Genomic DNA, 18,137 nt, shown 5'->3' on the forward strand with positions numbered 1-18,137 from the left:
CCTATAAATACCCATTCCCCACTTCATTTCATTTGCACATTTCCTTCTAATCTGCTATACTCTCTGATTTGTGAGGATCTTGAACTCTTTTGAGAACCTCCCTCAGTCCTTTGTAAGTATCCTTCGTGCTTAGTTTAATTATTTAGCGTTTTAAACCGAAATGTCAAGCGTTTTCGATAAACGCTTTGACTTATAAACGGTTAAGCCATTGTTCGTAACGAACATGGCTACGTGACCGTAATTAGGTAGGTATTAAACCCTTAAAAGGGCACCTCCTAATTTCCACGTTTACTTAGTTAAATTGTCGGGTCAAATAAAAGTCAAACGGGTTAGTTTTAAATAAAATACATAACTATTAATATGAAAGCTATAAAATCAGTTTCTCACTTTAATAACTTGGTAAATATTAGTTGAACATGCCTAAGCATGATTCAACCTGACAATTCTAAGTATAGGCTCGGTTCGGAACCGAAAGTCGCAAAAGTTGACTTTTGCTTTGACTTCCAGTTCTGACCCGATTTAGCTTAGTTTAGATATGCCTTAGGATTCCGTTAGGACCATATTATAGGTTAGTATAACCCTCCGAGGTTATACAACTTGGTTCCATAGAAATCCTAGTTCATGCATGTTTCCGTTAAATGCCTAAATGTTGACCGTTATGCCCTTTTGACCCTAAAACGAGAATTTTGAAAATGTGAGAGGACAATAATCCTTATTATTGATTTATAAACTTGTCCCTAAAATTTGACATCAGTTTTAGGTCTAGATTAGGAGTTATGCTCATTAGCGTAAATGAAAAGCTTTTTATTAATTAAACGGCATAATTAGCATATATCCTATCTAAACCCAATTTTTGATACCAAACTTTTTATCTACTGATATAAAATAATATTTTGGGATTTTTGAATATTTTTATTTATTTTTAGGCTGAGCATAACATAGGGTTATAGCTTTGATTCGGTAATTGTCGGTTTTGCCCTTTTGGCCATAAAATGAGTTTTACATAATATTTTGATACCAAACTTTTTGCTACTGATTTTATATCCTAAATAAAATATTTTGAACTTTATAAACTGATCAAAAACTCAGATTTCCTATTTAACCCCGAAAATCGCTTAAAACCGACTTTTACGCGTTTTAAGCGCATAGTATGAGTTAAAACTATTTTTGTCATATGAAACTTAATACCTACTATTGTTTTAAGTAAATCTATATATTTTAACAGTAAGGAAAACTTTTAAACTTAGATTCTCTAATTTTGACCTTTTAAGCTTATGTGAAATTACCAAAATGCCCCTACGGTGCATAGTTTGGTTATAAGTAGTAAATTTCACATATATGCTATACCCTACTGTTATAACTTATTAAACTAAGTATTTTTACTGATTATATCAGACCTGAAACTTAGATTAATATTTTAACTCTCTTATAACCTTTGAAATGACCAAAATACCCCTACGGGGCATAAATTGGTCTTAAACTCGTTTTGGGCATAATGGAAGGTATCCTACTGATATCACAACATATTTAAGGCATATTAACTTAGGAAAACTGTTCATGACTCTTGTGGTTACCCGTTACGCCCTTTTCGCGTTCGGATCGGCTTATGTAACTAGTTTGCATAAATTAGCCGAAACGGGTCAAACCTTATCATTTTTATCTCAAAATCCAGAATGTGCTTAATTATACAAGTATACAAGCTTGTCGGGTCTAAAGCACATTCTAATACGGTCTTCACTTAATCATGCGTTTCGAACCGTATCTTCCTTTAAAAACTGACCGGTCTAAGCTTAGGCTTAATTAAGACCCGTTTGGAATCTAATAGGTTATAAAAACCTTCGTTCCAGATTTAGGAGCCCAGTCAAAGCTACCTGTACTTGCTTGGTGGTATACGGCTGGGATAAATTGTATAAATTTGCTCAGGTAAATACTTTTAACTTATTTTCCCTATACGAGCTTGGGGTACGGTATATACAAATACCGCTTGGTCGGGCATTGAATTTTTAATCGTATGAAGGTTAATTTATTTGATATGACCCGTTTAAATTGTTTTGTTTGCTTAAAACCTTTGGGGGGTTAATGACCATGTCCCGGATATCCTTGGCATCATTCATGAAATGGCCACGACCTAAGCACGGGGTGTAGGCGTACACCTGACAGTTGCATATGTAAAAACTGGTAATCCACTTAAAGGAATCAACCTTGTGGGCATTATACCTGTGGTGTGTCTATTAATCTTTAACCCGGTGTCAATCCGGGCTACTGAACGTATAAGAAACATGTAATTCTTTTACAAGTATTATATACAAATAATTATCCCAAGTTATAAAAAGTTTTGTGCCGTTTGTACTCAAATCAATTTTCTAAAACATTTTCAAAATGAGTCAGTTAAATTGTACTTACCTGTGTAACCTGACGTATTTTCCAAAAAGGCTAAGTGCAGGTACTAGACGAAATAGGTTGGCTACTCCTGGCATCATTAATTAAGTCTCGCAAGCTCTAGGTGCTAAAGTCTGTTGAACATTGATCCTATTTATCTTTGATCCGCCTGTGGATCCTTTACTTTCCGTTTCTAATACTTTGATATTACTTTATATCGGTTTGTAATATAATTATCTTTTGCTTCCGTTGTGCATTTAAATTGTGTTGTTTGACTATAATGATATCAACTACGTCACGATACTCCCCACCGGGCCCACCGGTAATACGTGGAAATATCGGGGTGTGACACCTTAGGGGGCCGTCGACGACGCCCCGTAGAAATCCCCATCGCCCAGAAGTCCCGTAGGCAGTTAAATAACATGTCAGCCAAAACAGCATTTAGACAAGGCGTCGCCGACGGGGGGCCACGCCGTCGGCGACGGCCTCCAGTTTCTTCAGTCGTGAAATTCTTGTTTCCTTGTGTTTTTGACGAGTTAAATGATTTTCTTTGACCATGATTCGGGAGTTGCACTCTATTTTAAAGTTAGAAACACCTCTTGGAGCCAAGATACATCACCAATTCATCCTCTAATCCATCCATTCGATTGACAATCATTTGATTCGATCATCATCATCATCACTTCCACAACCCTAATCATCATTCACCTTTCCATCCATTCATCACCATCAATCATTTCAAACCCTAATCAATATTTCCACCACTTCAAGGCTTCAAGATGATGATGTTCAAGCTCTCCTCATCCAGTGATCAAGTCCTTTCGATCATGCACGGCTAATTCCTAGGAGGTTTCACCCCGGTGTAGACTTTTGTAAGATTTAGGGTTTATTATGTGTTGATGTTTGTGACAACTTGAATTGCATTTGAATCTTTAGACAATTGTCCTACGTTTGTATTGAATTTACGAATTGTTGAGTGAATGATTAAATTTGACTTTGTGAAACGAATACACGTATTTATGCCTTGTCTTTTGATAGGATTTGTTAGTCCAAGGTAACGAAGTGCATCGTGGTCCGTTTTCTATGACGTTGATAGCGATTGGCACCTAAGCTTTGTGATTGTTGACACATTAATGAACTAATTCGAGTAAATCAAATTAAAACGCGTAGTAATTCTAGGTCTTGCATTTGTTGAAACCGGGTGTGAACCTTGTTATTCCATCTTGTTTTATTAATCAAGTTTCTTGAAATTGCTTATTTCTCTTAGTTAATTAATCCAACCCAATTGTTATTCTCATTTAAACATCTTTTCAACAAATAAAAATCATAAAAATAACTTAGCAAGCTTCATAATTGTGACAACCATTAAAAATCCACTAAGTCCATTCGCAAACCACATACTCTTCGTGGTTCGACCCCTTACTACCACTAGCTATTTATTAAGGGTAATTTGGGTTTATAAATATTATCTTTGACCGGAGCGCGACACTCCGATCAAATATAAAGTTAATAAAGATATAAACTATTAACATCTTATTTTTTCAAACACTATTTTTAAAATTTTATAAAAATATAATTTTTTATATATATAAAAACGAAATTTAACAATTAAAGTTAAAGATGTAAAACGTACTTACGAGTCTACTACTATTTTTTATTTTTATAAAAACAAAAAATTTAAATTTAAAGTTTTTTGGATGAGTACCATGTGGATATTTAAAAAAAAGTTATGAACTTTAAAGAATAAAATTATAAAATCTATCATTTAACCAACAAAATAAACTTACTTTACAATTATAACAACTTATCTTTTATTTTTTTGTCATCTGCTTATCATTTTTTTTTATAAAAAACGAAACTTTACATGTGTAAAACAGTTTTTTACTTTATTTATAAACAAAACATTTTGTTTTTATAAAAAAAATAATTCTTTTATAAACATTTTTTGTAACAAGTGATATAAATAAAATACTCCAGAAATTTACAATCTTTACCAGATAAATACTTAATTGTGTTGCAACTTTTTAGGAATTATAAGTTCAACTATATTGTTATAGATAATATTAGTCAGTTTCAAAATAATTCTTTACCAACTTGACTAGATGCATAGTAGATTGTGTTGCATATTTTTAGGGATTATAAGTTAAAAGTAGACTCATATAGATAAGATTAGTTAGGAACTAAAAATCTCAACTTAGTATGATATAAAGTTAATAAAGATATAAACTCTTAACATTCTATTTTTTATAAAAACAGTTCTTGAAATTTTATAAAAATATAAATTTTTTATATCTGTAAAAAACCGAAAGAGTTAATTACATAGTTAGTCCCTATGGTTTGCACAAAGTAACATACTTAGGTACTAATAGTTTAAAATCACATTCTAGGGTATTAACATTTCATTTTGTAATGTTTGGAGGTATTAATTTCTAGGGTATTAACATAGTTAGTCCTTGTGGTTTGCACAAAATAACATACTTAGGTACTAATAGAATGTGATTTTAAACCTACAAATAACGTTAATATCTCCAAATGTTACAAAATGAAAAGTTAATACCCTAGAATGTGATTTTAAACTATTATTAACTAAGTATGTTACTTTGTGTAAACCACAGGGACTAACTATGTAATTAACTCAAATCGAAATTTAACAATTTAAGTTAAAGCTCTAAAACGTACTTACGAGTCAAATACTATTTTTTTTATAAAAACGAAAATTTTAAACTTAAAATTTATTGGATGAGTACTATGTGGATATTTAAAAAAAAATATGAACTTTAAAGAATAAAATTATATTTTATAATTGAAAAATATCATTCCACACGAAAAAAGGGCAATTACAATTAAAAAAAAAATATGAAAAATATTTTATTTTATAATTTAACCAAAAAAATAAACATACTTTACAATTATAACAACTTATATTTTATTTTTTGTCTTTTGATTATTAATTTCTATTAAAAAAAACAAAACGTTATATATGTGTAACACTAATGTCATATATCCACCACAATAATGTTATCATAAATATTATACGAATAAGAAAACTAACAGAAACGAGTGCTGCACTTTAAAGTGTCGCCCCAGCCACATCGCACAGACACCCTACTAGTATATAGATACACACAACTACAAATCCGCGTTTTAAGGCTTTAATTTTTAATTTTTAATGTTAGATCTAATAATCATCTCAATAAGCTAATAACCTCAAAATCACTAGTAAAGGTGTTCAATGTTTGAACGAACTCAAATTCAACTTTACAATTCCGAATCAAATTCGAGTTCAGCAATCTAATTCGAATACAACCTCAAAATTTCCAAATTCGGATAATTCTATTAGATTTATTCAAGTATATGAAATACAATTCGTTGAACACCCAAAATCCAAGCACATGCGTATTATATATTAACCACAAATTCATAAGTTCTTTTTAGTAGCGAGTCGAAGAGTCTTGAAAGTCATGGTCTTTGCATTTTACTTATCCTATTTGAATTTTTTACGAATGTTTGAAGATTTCAATTCTTAACAAACCTTTACACGTTTTCTTGTAAATTGAAAGGTAAATTCTTGCAAATATTTTAAAGAACAAGAAACTATGGTAACATTATTATTTATATTGCTTATAATATATCCTACATTTTGCATATAATATTTTTTGTGATACAAGACTTAATATAGATCTTTTTATAAAGATGGATCCACGATATAATTTCAAAATTTAGTTGCACCAAATTGGAATATGTTTTTTGTATTATGTTTTTTTAATTAATTCAATATATGTGTAATCAATATTAATACCAATATATGTTTTTTTTCCAATGGCAGATCAACTGGATTTCCAACTTACTCTAAGGGTCAGTATATGTTGTTTAAACCTCTCATCCCAAGTTCGAATCCCTCCCAGAGGTGCTCTCATATATTTACATAATTTGCACTTAGTAAGAATCGAGCCTAAACAATATAGTTTGCATTAATCAAATCTTTTTTTGAACAAGTTGTGACCAAATTTAAATAAGCTCGGCTCGGCTCATAACAAGCTTATTTTTAGATTCGGGCTCGGCTCATAACCAAGTTTAAATAAGCTCGGTTCGGCTCGTTTACTAGACAACTCTAAATAAGAGGTAAATATTATTAAATATTAATAAAAACGAATACTACACTAAGGCTCGACGAGCCCGGCGGGCTTCACACAACATTTATTTAGGCATAAGCTCAGCTCAGGCTAGATAAGACTCGGCTCGTTTCAAACTTTTTCTCAAGCCGATCTCGAGCAGCTCACGAGTTGCTCGGCTCATTTTTATTAAATACACATTTATATATACATTATACGTGATATGTGAATAATGACTACAAAAACGGCATTATCACAATTATAATGTAAATTGACCCATTCAAAAGTAAATGGGTAAATTGAGTTTTTTTTGTTTCATAAACTTCATTCCGAGATTCAAGCAACAGTTTGAAAATTGAGTTTTATTTTAAAATGACAGGTTGGCAGTAGGTTTGGGGAGAGCACACTCAAACTAGGATCCATCCATGCTAACAGAAGGGCAAGTAGGCAGGTTCGGTGACATTTTACCTGCCCAAGCAGCCGGTCTTCTTTCTCAATTTACAACCACAAGATCAGATTAATGATTTCACTCATCCCACCTTATAAACGCACCATTTATCCAACTATATGATCTGATGTCGAGAAATGGATACTTGGGTGCCAAGTTAAGGAATGGGCCGGGCCCCATTAGACCCGTGTGCCCATAAGCGTGCAAATTTTTAGGTAAAGAACAATAGAACATATAAAGTTTGTGAATGTAAATTTTGGGAGCATTATGTGTATAAATTTTAAATTTTTTTTCGTGTAGTTTGATTTAGTGTTTGTTGTTTGTGGAATTAGTTCCTTTAAAGATAATCCTCACCCTGATGAGAAAGAAAGATTAGCACTGGGTAAGAAACTTAGCCGGATATCAATTCTCGCTGATAAGTTTTTGGGTCGGTCTTTATATAGAACGGAGGGGAGCTTTTATCGTTGGTCGTTAAAAGAAAAAGAGCCTTGGTGATTGTTGTTTTTTATGTCAATTCTTTGTTTATACTCAATTGCTATATTAGTTGTGTTAACAAAGTGGTTTAAAAAATAAACTATGTGAACTTGTTGGACAATGTGCAGCAAAAAATCATAAATACCCGCGGCAACGTGTGGGCCTTCCTACTAGTATCTTTCCAAAGAACGTAAGGTTGGTCTTAATTAAACATCCTATGAGCTTTAGTAACTCATTTTTATTTGCTTTTTAAGCGTTTTGATATTTCCCATTATTTGAATGACAACATAGTAATTGATCATTTATCAATTACGTCAAGATGTATAAAATATCTATAAATAGTTATGGATTTTTTTTATTGATAGATGTTTCAAGTGAATGTAACACACTTTTTCATATGGTTAAGAGTTTGTGCAAAATTAATATTTTATCAAGCATATCTTTACTTTATTACTATTATAAAACCATTTTATGGACACTTATAATCATATTAGGCCATCTTTTATAGATAATTATTATTTTAATTTAATTTCTTCTAATTAATTATAGATAACCCTCCTACTAAATATTATTAGTTTAATATCTTATGGATGATTATTATTTAGTTTAATCTCCTTCTCATTTATAATATTATTTATTTGAGTTAATTATATTTAAACGTTTTGTTTAGTTTGGTATCAAATAAATTTTACGAAACTTAAAATAAAATTAACTAATATTATTTATCATTTATACATTTACGGAGTTTTAAATAAAGGGTTAAATTTATTGAGACTTCGTTAACAAATTTTACAACAACAGAATAATCTATTTTTATCACGAAAACCAAAGTTTGTATTAATATATTAAATATTTTTACTTTCACTATAAATTACATTTACTCGACCCATGTAACACATGAGGTTTTTAAGATATAACTTTTTATTATTTGATATATAAAATTAGATTTATTCAATTCGTACAATACACGCGGTTTTTTAAGGATATATATTTTTTATTATTTAGTACAGAAAATTACATTTATTCAAACCGTGTAATGCGCATATTTTTAAAGATGAAAATTTTTTGTTGTTTGGTATATAAAATTACATTTATTCAACCCGTGTAATAAATGAGGTTTTTTAAAAAAACGTATTATTTTATTATTTGGTAAACAATATTACATTTATTCAACCTGTGTAATACACGTGGTTTTAAAGATATAACTTTTTTATTTGGTATATAAAATTACATTTATTCATGTTGGTGTATATGTCTGACTCGATACAAGACGAAGTCGACAGACATATGCACCAACAATTCAACCCGTACAATATGGTTCTTATAGATATAACTTTTTTATTATTTAATATATAAAATTATATTTATTCAACCCTAATAATAAATGAGGTTTTAAAGATATGTTATTTTATTATTAAGTATATAAAATTTATTTATTCAACCCCGTGTAATACACGGGGTTATAACTAGTAATGTTGATAATTGATGTATGATTATGTAATGAAAGGGGATGTCAACTATATTCTAATATAAATTTTATTGAAAATTGAGTTATATTTAAATTTGGTATCTAACACATACCGAGTAAGTGCATCATCTCATTACTCTAACGAACCAATTTAATTGCTCTCATTTCCTAAGAAGTGATTTTTTTAGTTGATTTTATTCTTTTTAGCATTACAGAGAAGGAATTTAAAAGTGTGGAGATTATATCGGTAACCATCATTTCAATCCTTACAAATTAAATCTTCAAAGTTCAAAGGGAATTCTGTAAAGAGGTTCCATTTTTTATTGAGAGTTTTTATTTTTGTATCTCCAAACAATAAGGATCGAGTCATTTTGGAGGCTCGTTTTATTGAGAGTTTTTATTTTTGTATCTCCAAACAATAAGGATCGAGTCATTTTGAAGGCTCGTAAGGCACAAATTCAAGGGAAATATATGTAGTTTTTATTTTCTAGTAGTTTATTTTTTAATTTAGCATTTTTAGGACTTTGTAATGTTTTATTTTATCTTAATGAAATTATGTTTTTTTATTTTGTAGTTATTAAAATTGCCATATAAATTAAAAAAATAAAATATATAAATAAAAATAATAATTAGATAATGATGATAAAGGCTCTAATCATTGTATGCAAGTTAAAGGAATGAGCTTTAAAGCCTCTTGTATGATGTGGCGGTGAGGTGATGCTGAAATGACGTGATAAAGCCCCTAGTAATATTATACCACACCCTGTAACCTTATTACTATTATTCCAGGAAAAAGTTTCAAAGATCACAAAGATAACCATCCACAACCACAATAGGGTGACCAGGCTAGACTTTTCATTTCTACTAGAGTAAACTGCCATTTTGGTCCCTTTGGTTTGGTCACTTTTGCCACTTTAGTCCAAAACTCAAATCTTTTGCATCTAGGTCCCTGTGGTTTCAGTTTTATTAAGAAATAAAAAAATTCTACAAAATAAAAAAATCTAAAAAATTCTAAAAAACCAAAAAAAATCTAAAACATCTAAAAAAATCTAAAAAATCATAAAAATTCTAAAAATCCAAAAAATTATACAAAATCAAAAAAATCATAAAAATTAAAAAAATATCTAATTAATCAAAAAAAATCTAAAAAATCATAAAAATTCTAAAAAATCCAAAAAATTCTAAAAAATCCTAAAAAATAATAAAAAAATCAAAAAATTCTAAAAAATCAAAAAAATTTCTAAAATATTCTAAAAAATCATAAAAATTCTAAAAAGTAAAAAACTCATAAAAATAAAATAATCCAAAAAATCTAAAAAATTACAAAAAATTCTAAAAAACCAAAAAATCATAAAAAATCAAAAAAACATAAAAATTCTAAAAAATCAACAAAAATTCTAAAAAATAAAAATCGTAAAAATTCGAAAAAAATCCAAAAAATTCTAAAAAGATACAAAAAATTCTAACAAAATACAAAAAATACAAAAATTCTAAAAATTAAAAAATAGGATTTTTTTTTTCAATTTTTTAAATTTTTTAGATTTTTTTGATTTTTTTAGAATTTGTTTTTCATTTTTATGATTTTTTTGCTTTTTTATAATTTTTTTGATTTTTTTGAATTTTTTTGATACTTTAGAGTTTTTTTTTTGAATTTTTAGAATTTTAGATTTTTTTTGACTTTTTAGATTTTTAGAATTTTTATGATTTTTTATAATTTTTTTGATTTTTTAGAATTTTTTGGATTTTTTTCGAATTTATATGATTTTTTAGATTTTTTAATTTTTTTAGATTTTTTAGAATTTTTTTTGACTTTTTAGAGTTTTTTTAATTTTTTATGATTTTTTATAATTTTTTATTTTTTAGACTTTTTTTGTTATTTCTATATTTTTTAGATTTTTTAGATTATTTTGGATTTTTTAGATTTTTATGATTTTTTATAATTTTTTTGATTTTTTTTAATTTTTTTGAATTTGTCTATTTTTTTATTTTCTATAATTTTTTTTGATTTTTTACAATTTTTTTTGTTTTTTTATAATTTTTTTGATTTTTTAGATTTTTTCGGATTTTTTTTATTTTTTATGATTTTTTAGGTTTTTTTTGGATTTTTTTTATTTTTTCTGAATTTTTAGAATTTTTTACGATTTTTTAACGTTTTTCGGATTTTTTAGCTTTTTTATGATTTTTTTCGGATTTTTTATGATTTTTTAGAATTTTTCGGATTTTTTAGATTTTTTATGATTTTTTAGATTTTTATTTTATTTTTTAGAACCCATCTTACCCCAAACCTATTCTAACCCAAACCCATCTTGACCCATTACCCATCCAACCCTTTTTTTAAAATACCCATCCTGACCTATACCCATCCTAACCCAAACCCATCTTGACCCATTACCCAAACTCATCAAACTTGCCCACTTTGCCACCACTACCTATAGCTAAACCCTAAAGCTAAACTCTAAACCCTAAGGCTAAACCCTAAAGCTAAACCCTAATATATTTAGGGTTTAGGGGTTATGATTTAGGGTTTAGGGTTAAGAGATCCTAGTAAGGGTTCGACGAGATGGTTCCAACGCCGCTGGAAAGAGTCCAATCGGAGTTCGTTTGAGTCGGTTCCCACTGTTCCCCACTTTTTTAGTATTCCCCAATAAACCTCACACTATTTTACTAATAGTATATATTTGTTTGTAGATTCTAATAAAATTAATTTCAATGAGCTCAAGAAAGATATAATGTCGTTTGACTTTTATAAACATGTCGTGATGTGTTGACTTGTTTCTTAATAGGTCTGTGTTTATGTTCGAAAAAAAATGACATGATTAGTTATTTTATATTGTCCATGTCTAGCCTTTCAGATCATTGTATCCTATCGTATCGTAGTAGACCTTCTATACCAGCCTCACCAAACTGTAACAAATCAAACCAATATTATAACAAACTAAACTGATACCAATTAAAAACTCGTTGTTACATAGTACACGAAATCCCACTAGTTATCATAATTGTCAAACCTATAAGCATAATTCAAAGGTACCAAATTCGAGATGTTGATCCACTTCACTTAACACTCCACTTTGACCAACATCTTCTCCAAACTAGAGATGTTGATCCACTTCACTTAACACACTCCACTTTGACCAACATCTTTTCGCGGAAGATTCCCATGTTGATGATTCTCTCCTCCACTGTCGGGGACAACGATAACGACAATTGGACTTTTTAACGGTGGATCCACCAAAATCTCTCCTCTTGTCGTCGATAAGTTTACGTTAGCAACGACTATTCAACCACTAATCGATTTAATAATGTTCCAAAGTGTACTCGTCATCACGCGGCTTCGACCGAGCTTCCTTCCTTCCTAGTAACGCTTTAAGCTACGCGTTTATTCTCTCTTTCCTACACATGTTAACGCGTATTCTTGATGTTTGACGGGCTAATTTTGTAATTGAATTAACTCTAGCAACTGTCACTTGATTACTGATTAATTCTAGGTCCTGATTTTTACATAATTTTATTTGGGAATATGAGAGTTTAATGGGGTGTTTTGTTTCAGACTGTATATCTAATGATATTATGCAACTTTTGGATTGTTAATTGGTTCAAGAAAGTGGTTGTTGAACTATAGGAATGTGTATATAGTTTGATTAGAGTTAACTCTAATTTTCGTTCCTTCAGTTCAGGTTAAATTTTAAATTATTTTCGTCCCTAATATTCCTGAAACATGTCAATTTCGTCCAAAAAAAAAAAACACAAGTTAACTGCCAGTTTTGTCCCCATGGTTTTTTTTGGACCGAACTAGCATGTTTCAAGAATGTTAAGGACGAAAATGATACAAATTTGAACTTTGGCCTGTACTGTCATAACTCTTTTATTGATATGAGAACTTGAATAATAACCTTAAAATGTTTTATTAGTTTTGGTACGATTACTTTCGTAGGCCCCCCTCCCCTTACCAATCAATATTGTCAGTTTACGGATTTGTTTTTGGGTTCCCAATGGAAAATTTCCTAGAACAATGGATTACTCGCAATCAAGCACGCTTATATGTGGAGCACACCCACAGCCGATGCGTCCAAAACGCATTGGTGATATTTAAGGCGGGATATTTCTTATGGCGGAATATCTCTTTGTGAACAGAACAGAACGACTTGAGATTCACATAAGGTGTCACATACGCGGCATGTTGTTTAATATTTGCATATATATACATTTATGGAGAATTAATTCATTTATTATTATTCTTCATCATCATCATACTCAGTAAATCCTACCAATAGCAAAACAAAGGTAGGGTCTGAGGAGGGTAAGATGTAGACAGCTTTACCTCTACCCCGTAGGAATAGAGAGGCTGCTTCCAGTGAGACCCCAACTCGTTTTATTATTATTATTGTTAACAACAACTCTTGTTGGAAAAATCTTAATTAAATGGCAAGAAAATGATTTGGTGGTGTATCCAATGCACTTTACAAGTTGGAAAATCCAAAGGTACGTTATTTTTATGATAACCCCACACCCGCCCACACTACACACTGTGTTACACGTAGTTGTTATACTATTCATGGTTTTATATAATTTTGGGTTGACTTGGAAGCTTCAATGAAGTTTCCACTCACCTTTGCTATAAATATGGTTATGTCTTTGGCTGTTTAGATTCTATTTATGTACCATTAACTGATCTTAAGGTTGTTCATAAATTGGTCATTTGTTTGGTGTTTCATGGTACTAAAACGACCATTTGATGAGGGGGATGGTTATGATTATGAAGTTCTTAATCATAAATCCAAACAAAAGATTCTCTCATCTAAGTAAGTGATTAAGATTTTATTAATTTTTTTTTATTTTTATTACTTATTTTCATTTATTCATAAGTTTTCTTGGATGTTTTGCTAGAAATGTGATGCATGGGCTTTCGCCTCAAGACTTAGCGTCGACTTTGGAACCACTGATTCGGGGATGGGTAAGAATCTTTCTATTTAGATCCGATTATCAGAAGTTGATTTTAACATCTTTCTAACTTGTTTTTTAAACTTTTTAGCAGTTTTGAACATTTTATGTTGTGCAAGCTTTCATGTATTTATAGTTTACATGTTATTAATTTGTTTGATAGGTGCGAGACGAGGTGCAGCGTGCATGTCAAAGCTTCTGCTGTTCATCACCAAGGTTAGATCTTTATCTTATTTAGATTTAGTGTGTGTATATATATATACAGGATTACAGGGGCATGTTTATATCAGAACTGCTAGAACCAATTTGCAACATTTATTTATTTCTGTAGTCATCCATTTTAAGATTCTATATTTGTGTATGAGTAAATTACGATTTTGGCCCCTGTGGTTATATCACTTTTACCCTTTTAGCCCAAAAAATATTTTTTAACATCTGAACCCTCAACGTCTTTTTTTCTAACCCTTTTGGCCCCTAACATTTAATGGATGGGGTTAGTGTTAGGGGCCAAAATGGCTAGAAAAAAGAGGTTGGGGGCTCAGATGTTAAAAAATTCTTTTTTGGGTTAAAAGGGTAAAAGTGATATAACCACAGGGGCCAAAATCGTAATTTACTCTTTGTGTATTTATCTAAGTTTCTAACATGGCCATTAAAATACATCATGGATTCATGGTTATGTGAATATACTTGAACTGATATATGCATATGTGCTAATAAGTTTATGTGTATTCATATATTATAAACATCTACACACGCGTAGATTCGTTATAATTCTCTGTTGAATAGGTGTTCGCAGTTATCGCACTATTTGTTGTTCATTTTTCATTTAGTTTTCAATTAAAAAAAATAAGTTTTTAGATTGGTGTTCGCAGTTATCGCATTATTTGTGATTCTAACTGAATACTTTACTATATATACACATATATTGTATATGTGTGTGTGTATGCGCGTGCTCCTGTATTGGATATGCTCTTTGTAACATTTTTTAAATTCATATATGTGACAGATCTCCCTTTAGTGCACTTGAACCATGTGGCACGACATCCTTGCAGCTTCGTTTTCAAACGAAGTTGCCTCAGATGTTGTTCACAGGAACCAAGGTGGAATCTGAGAACAATAGTGCAGTTAAACTAGTCCTATTCGATACCGAATCTAATCAAATAGTGTCATCGGGACCCTTAAGTTCATCAAAGGTACAAATCGTTCCACTTGATGGTGATTTCTCCGTTGATGATGATGAAGATTGGTCTCAGAAGGAATTCGAGGCCAAAGTTATATGTGCTAGAGACGGTAAAAGACCGCTAGTGGCCGGAGAACTGGCGGTGGTTCTAAAAGATGGAGTTGGAGAATTAGGTGAAGTTTTCTTTACCGATAACTCGAGCTGGAGGAGAAGCAGGACATTCCGGTTAGGTGCACGTGCCATTTCTGGAGAGCGAATTAGAGAAGCAGTCAGCGGGCCTTTCATGGTGAAAGATCATCGTGGAGAATGTAAGTCTCTCTTGTTTGCCTCTTTACGGGTCAAAACAGATCGGGCTGACCCGTAAGTCCGTAACACTAATTTTTTTTTTTTGGATCTAGTAAGTAAAGAATGTGCTAAATTATGATTACAAAGACTGTATTATTACAAAATAATGTAACTTTTTTAATAATATGATTAAGATTTAAGATGGCTTAAAACTTGTTCGACCCGTTAGAAATTAAACATAAGCCAAATTGAGCTGACCCGTATTTTTTATCTGTTTTTTTGGATCTAGTAAGTAAAGATTGTGTTAATTATGATTACAAAGACCGTATTATTACAAAAAAAAAAAAAATTAACCTTTAACATAAAGTGATTAAGATGGCTTCAACCCTGTTTGACCCGTTAGAGATAAAACATAAGCCGGATTGAGCTGACACCTAACACTATTTATCTATTTGTTTGGATCTAGTAAGTAAAGAATGTGTTAATTATGATTACAAAGACCATATTATTCCAAAAATATTGTAACATTTTTTTCTTGATTCAGCATACAAAAAGCACCATCCTCCAGCTTTAGGTGATGACATATGGCGGCTAGAAAAGATTGCAAAAGACGGTGCCTTTCATAAGCGATTGGGGTTAAAGGGAATATGTACAGTAAAACACTTCATGCAAATGTACATTACTAACGAGTCCTCACTACGCAACGTAAGTTAACGTTTAAAGTTTTAATTATTTTCACATGAAGTTTCCATGAACGATCCGACTGATATTGTCACGAATAACTCAGATACTTGGTGTATCCTGTAACAAGACATGGGAGACGATCATCAAGCATGCGAAAGATTGTGTTTTAGATGACAAGTTGTATATGTATAGCTGTGGGGCAGAAGGGATTGTTCTTTTGTTCAATTCGATTTTCAAGATTGTGGGGGCCACATTTGACGGCCAAAACTACTTGTCCGTTGAAGAACTTCCGGTTTTTCAGATGGTTTGTGTTCGGTCCCAGCCTTGGTATAATTTGTTGTTATAAAGGCGTGATTAAATAGCGATATTTATATTTTTTTTTTCCTTTTTTTTGTGTGGTGTGCAGACTCTGGTGGAATCTTTGAAGCAGCAATTTTACAAGAATTTAGATGGGATGTTACCGATGGATGATCTGTCGGGTTTTGGATCCCCTATTCTTACATCGGGTTTGCTCGGTGGCCCTGCTAGAAGTGGCGCTGATTTGGTTCTGCAGAATGTTAATATTCCACTTATGCAACTAGGTATGTATTCATCAAGGTTCTTTTTCTTTTTTCAAATATATGAAGTGTAATATTTCTCGTATAAATCAGTCAAAATTTAAGATATTTTTTCTTTTCTGTCCATTGTGAACCCCCTCTGACCCAACCCATTTTGACCCGAACTAATTTGACCTGTTTTTTAAAGCGGCCCATTTGACCCAAGCCTGTAAGACATGGCCCGTTTGACCCAAACTAATTTGGCCTGTTTTTTAAAGTGGCCCGTTTGACCCAAGCCTGTTAGACATGGCCCGTTTGACCCAAACTAATTTGGCCTGTTTTTTTAAAGTGGCCCGTTTGACCCAAGCCTGTAAGACATGGCCCGTTTGACCCAAACTAATTTGGCCTTTTTTAAAGTGGCCCGTTTGACCCAAGCCTGTTAGACATGGCCCGTTTTGACCCAAACTAATTTGACCTGTTTTTTAAAGTGGCCCGTTTGACCCAAGCCTGTTAGACATGACCCGTTTGACCCAAGTACGTGTGCATTCACTGATACTAAGACTGTTTTGTACAGATCAACCACACTTGCAGCTGGCCGCACCCTCATACATGTACGGTGTAGATAACAACAGCCAATCAGAGCTCTACATACCAGATAACTCTGCACTGCAGTTCTTTTCTCCGGCTCTAAGGAACAGCTTTACATTTAAAGATTTTAGCATCAGTCCTTACGGTGAAGGATCAAGTTCAGGCTCGGGTGTGGTGTCCGATGAGCTAGGACCCGCTTTCGATTATCAAGTCGGGCCATCATCATGGCAAGGAAATATAACTAGTGTTTCCTCTGATTTTGGCATCTGTTTCTCACGGGCCGCCCAACGAAGGTGGCGCAAGCTTCGGGCGGTCGTGAAATTCTTTTTTCATGCAACCAAAGTGGCAAAGTTTTATCGATATCCTTATCGATATCTCGATTTCTGATCTAAATCGGTTATTGGGTATAGGTTACCTTGAATGGGTTAGAAGTAATAACTTAAGCTGCTTTGTTTATTTGTTCTTTGAATTTCTTAATTTTTTAAATGTTTGTAAAATGAATGCAAGATTATTAGTTGTAAAAGCAGTTGTACCAAAGGTTTAGGAGGGAAGTTTCTCCTGGATGGGTATGTTTTTGTGGCTGGATCTGTGTCTGTGCGATCGCCATTGTTTTAATGCTTTTTACAATGTAATGTAAGCTAGTTTTTATATATATAATAAAAGCTTTTGTTGTGAAATTGTATATATGATTACATTGGGTGCCGCTGCTGCATATGTTTTTTTTTTTTTTTTTTTTTTTTTTTAGTTTATTTTTTTTAAGTTTTGACTCGAATCGTTAACAACGGTTTAAGAAAGAGGCAAACCAAACTGTCCACGTTGATTGGTTAGGTTGGTTGAACCGGGTAAATGATTAGGTTTTGTGCAGGCTGTCTCCGAGGATGTTAAAAAGTAATTTGGCCATCGGTGAGATAAAAAACCGGGTTCTACCCGCCCTATAATATAAATTCGTCAATCACATATATAAGAAGTAAAAGCCCATAATATGATGATAATTGCTATAAGATAAATAGAACAAAAGTAGTTTAGCAAAATGATCAAACCT

At 31.5% G+C, this 18,137-nt stretch overlaps 1 protein-coding gene across 1 annotated transcript; it reads left to right on the forward strand.

Annotated features, from left to right (window-relative positions):
- Nucleotides 1–13,537: 13,537 nt before the first annotated feature.
- LOC110921049 (calmodulin-binding protein 60 B) lies at nt 13,538–17,775 on the forward strand. The gene is made up of 8 exons (XM_022165314.2): nt 13,538–13,683; nt 13,769–13,835; nt 13,986–14,038; nt 14,829–15,310; nt 15,832–15,992; nt 16,075–16,275; nt 16,378–16,552; nt 17,082–17,775. The coding sequence occupies exons 1-8, from the start codon at nt 13,595–13,597 to the stop codon at nt 17,480–17,482; spliced, it is 1,629 nt and encodes a 542-aa protein (XP_022021006.1). The 5' UTR covers nt 13,538–13,594; the 3' UTR covers nt 17,483–17,775.
- The last annotated feature ends 362 nt before the right edge of the window (nt 17,776–18,137 follow it).

The sequence above is a fragment of the Helianthus annuus genome, chromosome 11 (genome assembly GCF_002127325.2).
Source record: "Helianthus annuus cultivar XRQ/B chromosome 11, HanXRQr2.0-SUNRISE, whole genome shotgun sequence".
NCBI lineage: Eukaryota > Viridiplantae > Streptophyta > Magnoliopsida > Asterales > Asteraceae > Helianthus > Helianthus annuus.

Bases quoted from the DNA above. Each gene is read 5' to 3' on its own strand.
- LOC110921049 (XM_022165314.2), top strand. From the start codon at position 13,595: ATGGTACTAAAACGACCATTTGATGAGGGGGATGGTTATGATTATGAA. The intron at 13,684-13,768 runs GTAAGTGATTAA...ATGTTTTGCTAG, and splicing joins CAAAAGATTCTCTCATCTAA to AAATGTGATGCATGGGCTTT. The intron at 14,039-14,828 runs GTTAGATCTTTA...TATATGTGACAG, and splicing joins TTCTGCTGTTCATCACCAAG to ATCTCCCTTTAGTGCACTTG.